Raw genomic sequence first — 18430 nt, forward strand, 5'->3', positions numbered from 1 at the left:
GGGGGAGGGGAAGGACATGATGGAAATATATTTGTCCTCTGCAAAATTCTGTTGTTCTTGGTTCTCTGTAAGGCAATTGGTAAAGATCATTTTAAACTAGTTTTGCGTTGAAGAGATTGTGCTGCCTGGATTCTGGTATTTCTTGGAGGGCTCTGACCACGTTCTCTTCTATTTTGCTGGTATTGCCCAAATGTTTTAACCACCAGGTCAGGAGGGCTGAGTCCAAGTGGTTTTTCTGCTGTAATTCCTGTGCTGTCTGTGATGAGGTCACCAGGGGTCAACATAAGGGAGCATCCCTTTTTGCCCAGGAGATAATTGAGGCCTGTTTGTCTCCTCAACCCCCCAACCCTACAATTCTTTGTTCACACTAGCTGCAAATGGAGCTGATTCTTTGCTCATCAACAGCAAGTAAGCAGCTCATGACCCCAGCAGATGTTTCTGCATTTTAGGCTAATGAGAACTTATTGGATTACTGCAGTCTTCCCTGCCTTGGAGTAAATACCACTTTGTTGGAGATCCGGAAACTCATACTGAATATGATAAACAAACTGCTGGCTGGACTGCGATTGCCAGGACATGAAAAGTTTCACAGAGGCAGAGGATTTAACAGCTCTGAACTGCATCACTGAGCCACACCAATTAAGAGCATTTCCAGTGATTATGTGAGCATTCCTGTTCAACTCACAGAAATAATTTTAGATTGTTTCTTCCGCTGTATTTGTGTGGTCTGGAAAGCAAGCACGAGGATGGAGCCGCTGATCAGTTTCTCTTCAAATATTTCTGTGAAAATGTATATGTAAGACCTATCACGTTTCCTGCTATTTTAAGATCTTATATGTTAAGGAAGCAAATACAATTTACCTCTTAAGTCATCGCTCATTTTTTTTGTTTAGATAGGTCACATATATTTGGAGATGGCCTGTATGATATCCAAACTTATTTTAATTTCCCCTTCATATAGGACAGGGAGAGTGAAATAGCTGATTGAACAGTAGTTCTTAGGACTCCAACCCAAGAAGATACTGTGGCGTGTAATCCTTTCTGCAGTCAGGTTTTGTTGGGTATTTCTTCAGAACTTTTGTGCAATGTTTCAGCAAGTGAAGTGGTAACCATGTACCTATAGGAGTACAGCACTGATCCCAAACTAATCCAGGCTGAAGATCATTAGCTTGACTATAAAGCAATACTAGTACAGTTATACAACTTCAGCATATTATGGGAAAGCCTAGTAGCTGTACAGGCAGCACCAAAAGATGTCAAGAGTCCTTATCCCTTTCTTGCTACATTCTTTGTTTTAACAAACTAAAAATAGCTTTACCTAACTGAGCAAAACTTCTCAATTGAATATAATATGATAAAAGGACTCATCTACATGGATGAGTTATGAAGGTGTCCACTTCTTACTATGTGTCTTAATGGCAGCCATGTCTGACTAAGCAGCATTCTATTCCTGTTCTAAATCATTACCTGCCCATGTTAATGATTCCTTAATACTATTTCATTCACTTTGGAATTAAAATGTAGTATTACTCCAAAGATCAGTCTCTTCTGTTTTGTAGATGATTAATAGGAATTTTTGACAGAACTATTTAATAATTATATTCTTGATATTGTTATCCTGTTATTTTTATATGCTACTCAGATTACATTCCTATTTTGAATGTGCTCTTTAATTATCCTTCCCTTGTAATTTTGTTCTAGGGATGCTTGTATTCTCAGGAGGCAGGATCAGTCTTGTTTCTACTACTCTGTATCTGGACTGATGTTGCAGTTCCTGTAAAGTCATTATCCTCATCGCAGGTAAACTGGGATTCGCATGGCACAGCCAGTAGGATACTTGTTTTGCAGTTGCTTATGTTTGGTTAACAGGAGGCTGTCACAGAAATGCATGGAAAAGGGAGAGCAAAACTAGCAGTTAAAAAATAGGTGTGTTTTGCCATGAATATAATGCTGTAAAAATTAACTGAAACCTTAGTCTTGTCACAGAGTATGTAATGACTGACACACATGTTTTTCCACTGGCAGGGAGAGACAAATGATTCTGGCTTCCTTACAGCTGGTGACTTGTCTGATTTTTTTTTTATTATTATTATTTTCTTATTTTATTTTTATTTTTTATTTTTCATCCACCTTCTATTGGTATCTAGCGAGCGCAGGACTTAATGACAGCACTAAATCATTAGTGGCTTTGTTTTTATTACAGCATATTTTCTTATGCACATAATTTGCACATGTATTCATATCTCAGTGAGTATAACCTCCCCTGCCTTTAGGCCTGAACATTTCTATGACAGGTTAGAGTGATAACACCCATGCTGAAGCAGTTAACAAGGGTTAATTATTAAGAGTGTGACTCTATTACTTCATTCTTGCGAGTAGTCTTACTGATCTCAATTTTGTAATTGAGGGAGGTGTAGAATGAAAAAGGAGGCCCAAGTGAGAACATCAGTACTCAAAAATTAGTATTATTTAGATCTTAGTGCTAACTTTTTTGTTTGAATACTTGTCCAATAATTCTGTTGATACATATAGTTTATTTACTAGGTAGATAGAACATTGGGGAAAAACTTTCTTTTTGAGAATAATGATGATAAGAATGTATGGTCAGTATCTAACTTGGATCCGTTTGGAACCAATTTAGATGTACTCACACCTTCTGAAAACTGCAGACTCTCCCTCACCTTTCTGATACACTGTTATAGCCTCGCCAATCCCCTGCACGCTTTCAACCTGGGCAAGTGCCTGAGATTCCTAAAATTTCATGAGGAGCAGAATCACATTTTTTGTAAACGAAATAAAAATCTGAGCTATGTGCAGTGCAAGCGGTGGGTGAATATGGCCCATAGATTTGACTGATGAATAGTTTTTATACATAAGCAGTTCTTACAGAACTTCCTTTAAACTCCTAACTATTACCAGATGTGGGTTGCAGGCGGCTGCTGGAATTCCAACACCTGTTGCATCACACTGAATGGGATTCATTTTGGCAGGCACAGAAAATTCCATTTCAGTAACTAAATAGTTTGAAATGATATCTAAAGCCTCCTTTTTTTTTTTTTTTTTTTTTTTTTTTTTTCCCCAAACCAAACTGATTCTAGCTTTATTTACAGGATAGCACATACTTTCATAATTAAAAGATGGTTTGCAGTCTTCAGAGACTGTAATTGCCTGGTATTTCTTATAGTCAGTAAATATCAAATGGAAAACCTTAAATTTTGAAGAAGTCTCTCCTTTAAAAAAGTTAACAATGATTAAAAAGAGCTATATTCTACATAGAGAAAATTCCTAGCTGTGATTTCTGTTGTAGAGATGCACTTTTTTTGTGTTCAAAAATATTATAGCATTGTGCTGAAGATGATGGAGCTCTGTTTCAGAAAAGTACTCTGCTGCATTCATCAATTCATTGCTGGATCACATTGTTGCTTCACATTTTGTACACAGAGGTTTTTCAAAGATAAAATGTGCACTGATTTGGATGACTACCTCATGAACATTTTGTGGCATGTTGCAGCAAGTTTTCGCGGTACATACTCCGTAGATCTCAGGTATGAATCCGTAAGGAGCCATTTCTGTATCTTTTCTATATTGATTAAGTATAGTGGGGTTTTTTGAAAGCATGATGCTGTTACCTCCAAAATTTGTCTGATCTCAGCGGAGTTGTTATCAAAGTCATTGTTTTGATTGTTGAGATACTGTACATCAGTTAGAGGCTGCTCTACCCCAAGAAGAGCAGAGGTGCTTTGTTTTCACTTTGCCTCCTTACTTCCTTTAATTAAAGGATCACAACGTGCTATTAAGTAGTACCCTTAGAAAGAAGGCTAACATCAGTATTGCTACTTTGTGATAGGAGAATTGAGACATGCAGGGTTCTGTGAATCTGTCTGACAAAGTGATGCAGATGGTAGTTCTGAATTCTGTTATCTTTTCCAGTCCAGTTTGTCTTACTAAAAAGCATTGCCCTTTTGATATACTTTCTAGAAAGTTGCTTCTCAGCCTAGTTGGATTGCTGGGGAAATGATCTCTGTTGAATTAGTTGGAATAAACTGAAGGAGAATGCAGCAGTAAGGAAGAAATCGCGTCTCAATTTAGAATTCCAGGTAATTTCATTGCATGTTGAGTTTCAAACACCAAACTGTTATAAGACTTAGTCGTTTTATCAAAAAGATCATAAACTGTTTAAAGTGAGACCTAGGTTTGTCAGGGTTGACACAAGTAAATTTAGTATGGAAAAAAAATTAATTTAACTAGAACACTAATTTTTAAAAACCTGAATGGCAGGCATTATATTTAATTCTACATAAAACTGATGTAATGTCAGTTGAACTGACATGACCCTGAAGAGTACTAGTGCAAAAGTTGTGGAAGACGAATGATGTCTTAATTAACTAATTAACATAGTTTAACAAAATGTGTTGTTATGGATACTGCCTCACTTATATACTTGACCGTCATAGCTATCATTAACTTCTAGTACAAGAGGAAGAGCACCATTTGAGTACAATTATACATTTTTGAGGAGTGGGAGATCAGAGGAAAAACTCTATATACTTTATATAGAAGAAAATGTGTATTAGGAGGGCCTCTTTTTACTTCATACATTCTTGCACGTGTCTTCAATTTTAGACAAACAAAAGAGTCCCCTGGTAACTCTCATAGTGTTGTTTGTCATGTGAAGATACATGAGCGATGAAGTGAGCAAGAGTGGAGCAGTTGTGCTTAAACAGCACAGCAGCAAGCAAAATGGATTCAGCTTACTTAATATTAAAAGCTGAAAGCTGCTCCAAGGCATTCTGCAACTCCTCCCACAGATGAGCTATAGCTAGAAAAATGCTTTTAAAAATAAATAAAAATAACCTTTCCAAAGGTGGTGAGCAACCTTTCAAAAAACTCTTGTTCAGTAGCAAGAGAATAACTCTGATGTTCTTACTGTATTGAATGACAATTATTCAATACTCCACTCTCATCTTGACAATTAGGGTAAGTTTGAAAACATTCGCTGTAGACAGGCATTAGTCAAGGATTGTCAATGTGTATTAATTTATGATTTAATAAAAGAGGTTAAATAGGTGACTTCTTTAAACCTTCCAAACCTGCTTGGCTCTGGTTTTAACTGTCGGTTCCAATCCTAAAAGCTGTAATGGGCCTTACAGAGTACATATTACTTCTGATTTGAGGCTGCTAAGTTGTCTGCTATAAAGAATTTTCAGCTGAGATGCACTCTTTATAGCCCTAGCCTAAATTTTCCTGCATTTTTTATTATATTTGACAATTTGTCTCCTCCTCTGATAAAATCATGCCTCTCCACAAATAAGACAATGCTGTTTTGAGAAGTTTGAGTAGGAAAATGTAGCCACATCTATCAATGCTATTTTTTATTGGAGGTAATGTGAATTGATAAAAAAAAAAAAAAAAAAAAAAAGCTTAAATAACTTACCCTGTTTGAAACTTACAATTTAAAAAAAATATATATTTAAATATATATTTAATTTTTAACAGAAAAAAGTAGGAAAAAAAGTCCCTCTCCTGGCTGTGGACTGAGGTTCCTTAAATTTTATTGGTGAAGTAGTAAAGGGAAACTTCTCTATTTTTGATGATTTTGTAAGAATGGACTGACTTGCAGAAAATGTGTTAGCTTGTAATGATATTGCTGAAATACGTGGTGAAACCATTTTTACTTGCAGAAAAGTCATTTCAAAAATTAATACCTTTTAGTTTTTTTTTTCTTGTCAGAAGCTAGAAGAAAGGGCCTTTGGTAAAATATCAAGCTGACTTTTGGATGCAAATCTGTATTTATGCTAAATAAAATGCTGGGCTGCCTATCAGTGATTTTTAGAAGAAATAGAAGTGAGGTTCAAATAATGGAGTTAGCATTAAAAAATAGCATTTCTTTTTCCAGTTTTAGTAGTAGTTTACTTTAAACCAAGTTTGTAGTGCTGGGGAAAAAAAAAAAAAAATCACCCTACCCACATTGAGGGTTTTCGTTTATTCCTGAGGGGGAGAGTGCAGCTCTGTTGAAGCATGCCTGGCATCCCAGCTTGTCCGCGGTGGCTCCAGCAAGGGTTGGAGAAATCGCTCCTCGGTGTCTGTATGCAGACGTTACTCTGTGGCTCTGAGATGTGGCGTTGTCACCTTGATTTACTGTTATTGCTTTGGATGGGGATCCACACATAGTTATCTTTCTGGTAAGAACAGTAGTTACTAGGGTGCCTTTTTATAATATCCTCCTTTTTTAGCAGTGTTTTCCTGCTGTGGGCAACCTTTTGTGTACAAACCCAGCTTTGTCCTTAACCAGCCAAAGCCGTGTGTAGGGACAAACTTCTAGTGATGTACAGGATCTGGAGTAACAGCTGTGACACAGAATTAGGGCAGAATTAGGAGCAAAAGTGAGAAAATAAAGGCCAAGGTGCCAGCTTTTCCCTTCTCTCTCCTCTTCCACTCCCCCTCTTCATCAGACGGGCGCCCTGAGAGCTCCCCCTCCTGTCCCAAGCCCCCGTAGCCCCCAGCAGGGTGTGAGGGATGGAGACGGGGGCTGGAGGAGGAGAGCAGAACCGCTCCGGGGAGCCCCTCAGCGCCTCACGCCTCGGTTAACGGGGGCTCGGAGGGGGGAGCAGGGGCAGCGAGAGGAAGAGGAGCTGGGGCAGGTGGCTTTCTTCTCCTCCTCCTCCTCCTTCTTCTCCTGCCTGGGCTCGGCCGCAGGGGGGAGCCGATGCCGCAGCAGCCCCCTGAGGGGAAGAGCGCGGCCGGGGAGGGGGGGGGGGGAGGCGAGGACCGGGAGCCCACCGGGGCCGGGCCCTGACGCACCTGGGGCCGGGGGCGGGCGGAGGTGCGGGGCCGGCCCCTTCCCCCGGTGCACGCCGCCGGGGAGCCGCAGACAAAGAACCGGGGGCCGGAGCCGGAGCGGGCACCGGGGCCGGGAGGGGGCGGCCCGGGGGCGGGGACGCGGCCGGGGGCGGCGGCCAGAGGCACCGGGGAGCCGAGCCCGGCGGCGGGGCGGCCGGGAGGCGAGGGCTGCGCTCGCCGGGGAACAAAAGGCTCCTGCCCGCTCAGCGGCGCCGTGCCCAGGGGGCTCCCGAGCCCCTTCCCCGAAAGCCATGGCCCGCAAGGAGCCCGGCTGCGCCTGGGGGGTCCTGCTGACCCTCTGCAGCCTGGGTGCAGCCCAGCCCCGGCAGAGGCAGTAAGTACCGTACCGTACCGTACCTGCGGGGGTCCCGGCGGCTCTGCAGGTAAAAGGGGCGGTGGGGAGGAAGGAGCGGAGCCCCTCTGCTCCTCCCGGGGTTCCTCAGCAGCCGCTAACAAAGCTTCCCGGAGCCCCCCTCCAGGGGCTGGGGTCGGGGAGGCGAGCTGCGGCGCTTCCCCGGCGGAGCTGCACGTTTGTACTCGCCGGCGCAAAAGTGCATAGCGAGAGAAGGGGAGGGGGGATTAAAGAAAAGGCAAGGTCTCCTTAGAAATACCTGTCTCTAACTCCTCCAGCGCGGGGCTGCGAAGCTTTTATCTGCGAACAATTATTTAAGGAATCCGGGGTGTTGCGCTGAGCCCGGGGTGGCTGAAGGTAACGTTGGTTGTGCCCGAAGAGCACGCGAAACATTCCTGTGGGGAAAAGCAAGCGGGGAGAAAACGTTTCACTTCTGAGAGTTTTCTGCCTTTTAGAAATTGAATCCGCGGTTCGTTCCAGTGTGTTTAGGTTAACTTTGATTAAAGTTTGCTTTGTTCTTTATCCCTAGTGCATTATAGCCCGTCAACATCGTGAATAGCTGCATTAACTGAGTGCCATGGAGAACTTATTTTCACTTGCTTACTAGAAAATATTTCTTGTCCTGCCAAGTTTTGGTGTAACCTGACAGAGCCGTTAGTCAAATATGCTTAAAGGATCTGTCCAGTCACTGTCAAGTTAACTGTTTCGTTGCCAAGTTAAATATTTAATACTCAAATGCTACTTATTAAGTGACTTAAATAACTGTATCAACAAGCTGATACTTCGGGAAAAGTTGCTGCAGTTTAGAACAATGTGAATACATGTGTTTCACATATGGCACTGTAGTGCTGTGCTTATGTGACAGTTTGAATCTAATCATTTCATACCGGAGGCAGATGGTACTCTTTTCTCCCTCTCCAAATAGATGAGCTATGCTTTTCTTACCAAGAATGCAGATTTAAGGCTAACTTTTTATTGTTATTTATCAGTGTTCTGATGAATTTTCAAACCTGGTGACCATAAGGTTTTGAATCTGTACCCCATGCAATTCAACTCAAATGCCATGAAGATCTGAACTTCCTTTGGGGGTAATGGGATCTCCATGGCAATGAGGCCTGCTGAGAGAGAGACATGGGGTTGGAATTTGATAAAAAATGACTTTGGGGGCTGTAGAATGCCATCATCCTCGTCCCCAAGTGGTAATTAATCATGAAGTAAAGCAACCTGATTCGTGGCACAGTAGAAAGGCATGGGCTGAGAAACTGTGCTTAAACAGTCATAAGGAATTGCCTTGTTTAAAAAAAAATCTTTTTGCATAGAAAGCAAACAAAACAAAAAACCAAAAAGGTGTGTCAAGTCATGAAGAGAATATAAATACATTGCTTACAGCCCAGCACATCAAAGAGTTCAGAGTTTGTAATGCTTTTAGTTGACAAGTTCGTGGCGTGGTGCCATTCAGCACAGAGGAATGGAATGAATTCCATTCAGAAACACGAAGATTGTATTATATATGGGATGTCTTCTACAGTGGCTTTAAAACTGTCTATGCCTGCTAAAACAATTCCTCTTTGCCAGAGTTTTTAAACTTGTAGTATATAATTATTTGAACAAAAATATGGTAACAGAACTGAGAAATTGAGCCCAGTCTTGTAATTGCTCTTTCTGAGTCGTTCTCTATAAACTGGAGATTTAGGTACATTATATTTATGTGACTGACATCTAGACAGTCCTGAGTATCAGCACTGGGAGTCATTTCTTTGTGCATCAAGTTGGCCTGTGAAAATGGAGGCATGAGAAATAATTGAGGCAAAAATGTTAGAAGCATTTAAATTGTAGATCATGCCTTGTTTTGAAACAACACTTTACTGGAGATTCATCTGCATCCTTACTCTTTCATGAAATTCAGTCTCTTTATGATTAGCTAATTGTATATTTAGTTTGTTTAGAGATGCAATAAACATTTATATTATTATATAAATCAATAATTAGTGTATCAAAATGCTAAGGGTTAAATCCTGTAAGCCATTTAGGCTCTGTTCATTTCTATGTGCATTCTGCATGCGTTTTATGGAAATTAGATACAGGCTTACACTGCTGGTGGTCACAGGTCTGAGCCTAAAGGGGTAAATTGTGGGAACCTATATTACAGAATTGTCTGTTCTTTACTTTGTGTTTGTACATTAAGTGGCTTACAAATAAGCTTTTTGTAAATATCACACTCTTGTTACTGTTCTTGATGACCGTCTACTTCCAATCTTGCTCCTTAGGGGCTATTTGATTGCGGCACCTTCTGTTTTCCGATCTGGTGTTGAGGAAGCTATAAGTGTGACCATTTTTAACTCTGTCAAGGAGACAACAGTCCAGATTCAGCTAGTTGTGAAAGGAGAAACTGTGTCAAGAGGCCATGGAACAATTCTGGGTGAGTTCCTGTTATTCTGAACTTGAGAATTAAGTTGAGGTGCTGTGGGAGCACATCAGTATCTCCTAAAGAAGGGCTTTGGGTGATAATGAAGGTGGAACTAAGCTAATATTTAACTCATTGGTTACTGCTGAATGTTCTCAGTTGTGATTGTGCTAATGTGGTTTTGATGTATGGGATCTCAAGCTTCCACAGATGATAATTTTGGAACAGCAGGATGTGCTGTCAGAGACTCTGAGTAAAAATATCACATTGATGTTCAGGAGTATTGTGGTGAATGTCTTTCCTTTTGAAAACTGAATGCTTGACACTGGGAAGCTGTATACCGAATAAGAGAAATTGAGTATGAAGAAAAATGTAAAGTCTATAACAACATAGTTTTCTACCCTCGTGTTAAAATGAATGCTGGAAATGCAGTCTCTCCATCGTTGGGACTGAGTATTGCTGAGAGAGGTGGCAATATCCGTGTGTATCTGATACTGGATATCTTTAAAATATGAGACACATCTGCCTGTCCCATATAGAGAAACAAAAAGGTTTTTGATTATACCCAGCTTAATTCTGAAGGAATTTACATTGGTGAAATGAAGTCCAGTAGCACTGTTCTACCACTGCTAGTAGTGGTGGCAATTCAGGCAATCCCATTCTTTAACCATAATGTTTAACCCTTCTTTGTGCACAAATTGGGAGTTATATAAAAACCATTTCCGTTCCTGGAACAGATTCTCTGTTTTTATCCTTTCCTTGTTCTCTTTGAAATTGGCTGACAATTGCTAACTAAATCAAGGAGAACGATGCTTACACATGTGGACAACATATGTTATCTTAGGTATGGCTGTATCCAGCAATCGAAATAGATTCTATTAGTGTTTGTTTTGAGTGATTCAAATTCCAAAAAAATGTGGTCCTTTCTATAGCAAAACAATTCTGTAATTATAGAACGCCCTCTGATGAAACCTCAGCCTTGGTGGAACTCTAACTGTAGAACACCATGTAGTGCACCTTAGGAAAAAAAAAAAAGTGAATAAATGTGGACCAAGTTTATGTTGGAGAATTTTGCTAGGTCTGACTTGCTCACTATGCTGATTGTTTCATGCAATGTGGGAATATTACTGCAAGTTACATAATAATGAAGGGGTATTTCACTTAAGAGTTGTTTTACAATACTGAGTCTCCTTTCAGCCAACTGCAGTTGTCTAAAACATTATTACCTTAGCTTGAGAAGAATAACTCTCTCTCTCTCTTTCATTTTAGATAAAGGAACAATCAAGTTGAAGGTAAGTGTCTGGTACTTTAAGACCTTTTTGATAAGAATGTGAGGGACTGACGTTCAATCACAGCAGGCATTGATCTGTGAGCATTTGAGGCACAAGTACAAGTCACGTTCTGCTGCATCCACTAAGGAGGAAGCAGCCTTTGTGAGAGGACAAGTGGAGAGTGAAAAGAACAAAGATTATTTGTCTGTCAAGCTCTTACACCACTGAAGAAAATTACAACCCATTTAGTGATTATTTTTATAGATGTGACAATACCTTGATGTGTAAGTGACATGGAACAGATCACAGAAATTCATGGAAGGGACAGATTACCAAGCAACTGGATTTAGGTCCATTCACCATGACTCTTTGGGCCTGGCCACCCAGCAGATTTTAATCCAACAAAGCGTACGCTCATCCAAGCCTTGAGCAGCCAGCTTCTTCAGGAAGCCTTACTGAAGCCTAGTAGACCACATCCACAGCCTTTTCCTAGTCCACTGAGTGTGTCACCTGGTCATGACCTAGAGCCATGTCTTCCATAACATGGTCAATTTTCCCATGTAATGTGCCATATTCAGTGGAAGCTGAACATGTAGATCAGATATCACCATGAGTGATGAAGATAAGGTAGAAGAGAATTTCCTGCCATGTTTTTAGCATGACTTTGCCTCCTTTGAAGTTTTTATGTTGTAAAAGATCTAGCTGTTCTTCATTTTTCTTTTTATTACCAACACACAGTTACACTGAAATGCAGCAGGTGGCTGCTCATTGCTCACTTCAGTGACAACTATTCTAGGGTAGTAACTGTACTTTCCCAGGAAGTTCAAAGGCTTTTCTATTTCTGTCTCACTGTTTTCTAGGTGCCTTCAGGACTTCGTGGACAAGGACATCTAAAAGTTTGGGGCAATCGACATATAGCAGAGGAAGGCTACATTTTTCACAACTATACCACAGTAACTATTGATAGCAAAGGATCATCAGTGTTCATCCAGACTGATAAGCCTGTCTATAAACCCAAACAGAAAGGTAAGGTGGCCTTGGAGAACTTGTCAGATGCTAGCTAGGGCTGCTTTCAGGCAAAAAAAAATTTCAAGGGTATATTCTAGGATGGAGTCTTCTGCTCAGTGTCAGCTGTGATGAACAATTAATTTCCTCTCTTCCTTCTTTTAGTGTTGATAAACCTGTTTATGGTTACTTCTGACTTGAGACCAACCAATGACAAGGTAAGGGAAATTGTTTTATTTCACACTGTAAAGTGTGGTGAGATACTTGGCAACCTGTATTTTGCTCTGACATATTTATGCAGAAACACAGTTGATTTCTTCATCTATTTTGGCATCTCACGTGAATGCTTGTTGTTATTTGCAATTTAGTTGTTTTAATTTGGTCACACTGGTGTTGAAGGAGAATAGTCTTGTACTGCTATCAGATAAACATAACTATACCAAAGCAGTTAGAAGAAGAAGAATTTTTCAGAGCCTTGCACTCCATTCAGGTGTTGCACAGATACATAAAGCATTGCTTTTCCAGTCAGATGCTTGAATGAAATGTTTCTTTCTGAGGCTTCTCTTACTGAAGAAGAGATGCTTAAACTTTGCTTCTTTGTGTGCCATACCATGCTCAGCAGTTTGTCAGCTCTTGTTTCATACAATCTTTTATTTTTTTTCTTTCAGATTGAAGCCTATGTAGTGGTGAGTATCTGCCAATCATCTAGCATGTATTCTGTAGAGGCACAAGATCCTCATAGCCTTAAGAGGAACAAGTCACAAGTTTGTACCTTTCCAAGTCCATTATGGCTATTCCCAACTGTAACCTATACCATTGTCTCTACCTCTGTGTCTTTAACAGATTTTCGTGTCTTGGTTGTGTTGTTTTTTGTTTGTTGTTTTTTTTTATCATCAACAAATATACTTGTTTTCTACTTCAGTGTCAGAAATCCATTCCCATTTTTCTACCTGAGAAGAACTGGTAGATTCACTGGGGTTTATAAATGTAATAGTCCCACTCAATTTCTCCCTTCTTTTCAATGCAGACCTACTCCTATCCTTCATCTGGCTGGGCTGATATAGCAGGGCCAATCTCATCTCTGCACCCAAACATTATGATAGTGGAAAATAGAAATTCATGGCAAGGAAAGGGTGCTCCTGTCTTCTTCCTTATGAGGTGAATGAGAGGTTCCTTCCGTGTCTAGTCTTTTTTTTTTTTTTTTTTTTTTAAGCCATATGTTTTCTTTTGCTGTCAGCAAGTAGAAGAATTCACCCTCTTCCTTTGTTTGCATTCTGTCACAGATTTAATGCTGACAAAAACAAGATTAATTTCATCTGGCTTTGTCATCTAAAAATTGTCTTGTTAGTTGTACTACTCCCTCTGTGAATGGAAAGAAAGCATCTTCAAAGGCCTGTTCATCCCATCCAAAATAGTTACCCTAAGACAGGTGGAAGATCTGCCCCTTGACAGTGCTTACCTGTGTGTGTTGGCTGTAGAAGCAGCATCCTTAAATGAGCACTGAATTTTAGAAAGCAAATACCCTTCAGTAAAGTAACTTCAGAAATTTTGGACAGATGCTAATTACATATGAGCTGTTAGTGAAGTGTGTGTGTGTGTGTATGTGCATGTGTGTGTATATATATAATGTTCTTTGTTGCAAACTGAATTAAACATTATTAGTGATACTCGCTTTCACTGTGATGTCTCTCATTCCTAAAATATTATTCAGGATCCTCGGGGGTCTCGTATGATAGAGTGGAGCAATTTGAAGCCATTTTGTTGTGGTAAGTTCCAGATTGTTTTAGCTCAATGTGTTATTTACCTTTGCTAGCTGCCTCTAGCTTCTGCTTATACTGAATTGTGTTCAATAAGCCTTTACAAGGATTAATAACTGGGAGAGTTCACAGTGTGTTGTTTTCTTCCTCAGGCATTGTAAATATGAGCTTTCCGTTGTCTGATCAGCCAGTGTTTGGAGAATGGCTCATCTTTGCTGAAATGCATGGGCACACATACAACAAATCCTTTGAAGTTCAGAAATATGGTGAGTTATCCACCTTGTGTTTGATTGTAACCCAAGGATATTTGGAAGAGCAAAACATTATGAAATGTTTTTGCTTAAGATGAAACACCTGAGAAATAACGCATTAAAATGTCATCAGGAAAAAATCCTTACAGGTTATGTATTTCAGGGATATAGACACTTGAATTTTAACCAGGCCTTTGTTCATGTCCTCCACACTACAAAAATGACCCGAAATAGAGTGTCATATTGCACAATCCATTTATGTAACAAAGATTTAATGTGGCTTTGGAAAGCTGTAAAGATGCTTTAGTTCTGTCAATGCTTTCCTTTCTTTCCCAGAGCCCTACTTGGAATTCTCAGTTCCTTTTTTGCTAGCCCTTTTTTGGTCTCAAAGTCTCCCTGTATGATGAAGGGTGGGCATTGTTCCACCCAGCACACCATCTATATTTTATGACCTGATCACCCAAGCTTTGGCAGACACTGACTTGCTTTGCTGTTCTCGTTGATCTATTCTCCACTCGATGCTGTCCTGCCCCTGTTGCGTTAGCTACACCGCCCTCATCCGACCATCAGCAGGGATCTTGTCAGAGTTGTGTATGTCTTTGCTATAATCTGGAGAGTAATATCTTGAAAAGACTTGTATTTCCTTTTGTTGTAGTGTTACCCAAGTTTGAGTTGCTGATTGATCCGCCTCGCTACATTCGTGACCTTTCCAAATGTGAAAAAGGAACTGTCCATGCCAGGTAGGAATGTATTCCAAATAAAGCTCCATTACTGTAGCTTGTAGTACACGCACAGCATGGTGCAGTCACTGGAGCTCAGAACTCCTCTGCTGCAGACTTCACAGATGATTTCTGGTTGTCATCAGAAGCTTTCCTATGTAAGAGCCTTCATAAAACATGTTAAAAATGACAAATTGGAAAACTTTGTGATGTTTTTTCTGTTTTCTAGATGTGCAAGTCACATGGTACTAGCCTTAATATAATCAGGGAAACAGAAAACAGCTGGAAGTTATTCATTATCTTCTTTCCATTTCAGATATACATTTGGAAAACCAGTGACAGGAAAGTTAATTGTCAATATGACTATAAATGGTGTAGGGTATTACAGGCATGAAGTGGGACACCCTGTCCTCAAGACCACCCAGGTGAGGGAGACCATTGAGTCAGCTGCAATAAAATGCCTGATCTGTACTCTTTGAAGTTAATACTATGGCTCTATTTTATGTCACTGATGGGAGACCAGAAAATAAATGCAATAGTTGGGTCCAGCATAGTAAAAATATTACGTGCTTTTACGCTATATGTTATTATTTGGGGGAAAGAGAACTTGTTGGTGTAGTATTAATCTTGTTTTAGAGTATATGGGGCTGAGGGAGAACATGACAGAGAGAGACTGGGACAGAGGTAGCTCAGATAATGGATGAGGGAGGAAAATAAAAACTTGCTTTTTTTCTCCTGCCCCCATTAGTTCCCTCCACCTCACATCCTTTAAAAATACTGCTGCAAATTCCTGTCAAGTGTCTACACTTTAGAGTTGGCTTCTAGACCCTGTTTGAATGTATATGCAAACTTATGTTTCCCTTCCCCAACACGCTTGGTAGATTGATGGCTCTGCTGTTTTCGATGTGTGTGTGAAAGACATGATGCCAGCTGACGTTCCGGAACATTTTCGAGGCACAGTCAATATCTGGGCCACAGTGACCAGCTCAGATGGGAGCAAGCAGGTTACATTTGATGACTCGACACCTGTTCAGAAACAGCTGATTGATATCAAGTATTCCAAGGATACTAGAAAACAGTTCAAACCTGGACTGCCTTACAAAGGAAAGGTAAGATTAAAAATAGAGATACTGACATGTAGCTGATGTAAGGTTATACAGACCTGATCCTAGAGTGTTACACCTTGTCCTGGTGTGTTTTTCCCACCTGCTGTTTTTATCATTGACTGGAATTGCCAATAATGTAAAACATTGTTTTCTAAATGAAACACTGTGTAGGTAGAAGTCACTTACCCTGATGGAAGTCCAGCTGACAGAGTCACTATTCGAATTAAAGCTGAACTCACACCAAAGGACAATGTTTATACAAGTGAACTGGTATCAAGAAATGGCCTCGTGGAGTTTGAAATCCCCTCCATTCCTACAGCTGCCCAGTATGTCTGGCTGGAGGTAGGTGAAAGCTCTTTATAGGATTAGTAGGCTTTAATGTAGCTAATCTTGTCAAACCCGCACTTTATAAGTCATTGCTACAAACAGGAAATTGATGCCTTTTACCTTCAACGTATTTATCTGTGTGTGGCAACACTTGCTTCTTTTTTTCTTACTGCTAATTGAACTGATGTTTATAACCATCGTGAAAACCTACTTCTCCATAGTTCAAGTGTCCAATATTTTGAGAGTACTGTTGCCATGTGAAGATGACAGTAGAGATAAAGAGAGAAAATATGGGAGGTGGGAATACAGGGTAAGAAGAGAGTAGGAATTGAGCTTGCCATGCATGAATAACATTCTGATATATGCATGAATAACATTCCGATATAATTTTTGTTAAGACCAAAGTGACAGCAATTGATGGGAAACCATCTGGAGATCAGTATCTGCCAAACTACTTGTCCATCAGTAGCTGGTACTCACCCAGCAAGTGTCACATCCAGCTCCAAGCACCAGATAAACCTTTCCAGGTATGTTGGCTTCATATTCCTTCATGGCAACAACTGCAATGTTTGGCTTTATGCACTTTGGTCTAATTAAATCTTTCCAGCCTTTTCTGTTTCCTGGGGTCATGGACTGTTACTGTTTCCACTATGAAAGTGCAGTTGTAGCTGCACTTCCCACACCAAATAATTGTTCAATGTGGGCTGCACATGATTCCAAGCGAAGTTCTTGTGATGTTTTGTACAGCATCTCATTTTCTTTCATGTTGTGGGAACAGGGGAGACAGTTTGATATGAGATCAGGCATTTATTATTTTTTTTTGTATTTGAATGTACATTATACTGTTCACCTCCAGTAATGTTCACGTGAATTGTTTGTGCAAATGACATGCTTTAGTTCAAGTCACCAAATGCTGAAAGATTGGAAGTGAAATCAGAGGGATTAAGTAGCTTTATTAGTAAAGATCCAAATTAGGCTATGTAGCTTCTCTAGAACTTACAGTTTAAATCTCTGCTGAATAAGTTTAGCCTTCAGTTCTCAAGCTATGCATAGTTACCTTGTTTTCTTATGTAGCTTTTGTAGGAGCCTCTCTAAAAATGTGGTCTTTCTGTATAGAAACTGTCATGATCCTTGTCCAGTGAAAGATCTGATTTAGCCATGATTTCTGTTGCATTCTGTTTTACAAAGAGTTGTTTAGGGTTTGCTCTCTGCCAGGGAAGAGGCACGTCTCTAAGGGACAGCATATTGCTTTGTGAAAAAATTGTGGGTTTTGGCAATACTTGTGCATAGTTTTCTATTATCAGCAGATCTGTCAGGTTGGTTTCAGACTCATGGTATCCAAAAAAGAGCATTTTTTTATCACTGCATTTCATGGTAGTTTAATGGCTAATTAATCTTTTACAAGTTTCCTGAGGTATGGAAAGGAGATTATACACTGCTAATCTGAACACATTGTTCTTATTATAACCTGATTAGAACTAATTCTTCTGTGGGAAAGCTAGGAGTTGGATGACCAGCTGATGTGGGAACTGTTTCCCTGCTTTGCCAGTTCTTACTGGGTGTTCCAATTAGCTACATTCATTTTTTAATGAATTGTTTCATCATTTCCACTGGGGAATTCTTAATACTTCAAATATTTAATGTCACGAGGTACTTGGACTCTGTGGCATTCTGACTGTATTTAACCATTGCCAGCTCCTTGTATTCAAGTCCTTGCCAGTTTGGTTTGTACCATATGTATAATCTGGCAAAATAACACTGTTAGTGCTGAAGAAAGAGTTTTCAAAATATGTCATTGGAATTTAACATTTCTGTTTAGTCTTAATAGTCTTAGGTGGCCATTGTTATGCTTTAAATGGCAGGAGGGTCAGGAGTGGAAGTTGATGAAGAAATCCTGTTTAACACAAGTCTTCATAACCCAGAAGTAAGAAGTTTGTGTTTCTAGGAAAGTCGGCTGCTTATTGCTCAGACATTACCCATTCCTTATACCCTGACAGAGCACTGACATCTATTCTGTTGGGATTGGCATTATTTGGGATTTTATCTCCAGGGGATTCAGTACTAAGCACTTCTGGGTATTGGACTTCAGTGCAAAAAAAGGGCAGGATGTTGGTTTGCTGCTCCCAAGCCTTTTGCAAGCATCAAATGTGTTTACCCACAAAAAAGAAGCTTGCTTTCTTGTTTATTTGTATGTTTGACAGCTCCCTGAGTGCCAGACTCAAATTAATATCAAGACTTGTGTAATTTGAAAGCATTTTCCCTCAGATCTATTCCCAGTAATTTTAGGCCACACTGGCTTTGTTTGAATTAGTATTTGCCATGTGAAAGTAATCACCATGTATAATCTCAATTAAACAGCAAAGACTCTCAAACACATCTCTTCCCACCCCCAACACAT

The 18430-nt window shown here is 40.1% G+C and overlaps 1 protein-coding gene across 4 annotated transcripts in view; it reads left to right on the forward strand.

The window, feature by feature from the left end:
• Positions 1-6922: 6922 nt before the first annotated feature.
• Positions 6923-18430, forward strand: part of CPAMD8 (C3 and PZP like alpha-2-macroglobulin domain containing 8) — a 56224-nt gene continuing 44716 nt past the window's right edge. For 2 of the 4 annotated variants that reach the window (XM_027471772.3, XM_027471773.3), the window contains exons 1-13: positions 6925-7174; positions 9460-9611; positions 10866-10888; positions 11728-11893; positions 12038-12090; positions 12541-12558; positions 13584-13638; positions 13782-13895; positions 14536-14620; positions 14916-15024; positions 15481-15708; positions 15877-16047; positions 16431-16559. In XM_027471772.3, the coding sequence (XP_027327573.1) occupies positions 7092-7174; positions 9460-9611; positions 10866-10888; positions 11728-11893; positions 12038-12090; positions 12541-12558; positions 13584-13638; positions 13782-13895; positions 14536-14620; positions 14916-15024; positions 15481-15708; positions 15877-16047; positions 16431-16559 (1386 nt within the window). In that variant the 5' untranslated portion in view covers positions 6925-7091. Of the gene's footprint in view, positions 7175-9459; positions 9612-10865; positions 10889-11727; positions 11894-12037; positions 12091-12540; positions 12559-13583; positions 13639-13781; positions 13896-14535; positions 14621-14915; positions 15025-15480; positions 15709-15876; positions 16048-16430; positions 16560-18430 lie in introns of all 4 variants that reach the window. The other 2 variants (XM_072029124.1, XM_027471774.3) reach the window with 2 other exon arrangements.

This window comes from Anas platyrhynchos, chromosome 29, assembly GCF_047663525.1.
Source record: "Anas platyrhynchos isolate ZD024472 breed Pekin duck chromosome 29, IASCAAS_PekinDuck_T2T, whole genome shotgun sequence".
NCBI lineage: Eukaryota > Metazoa > Chordata > Aves > Anseriformes > Anatidae > Anas > Anas platyrhynchos.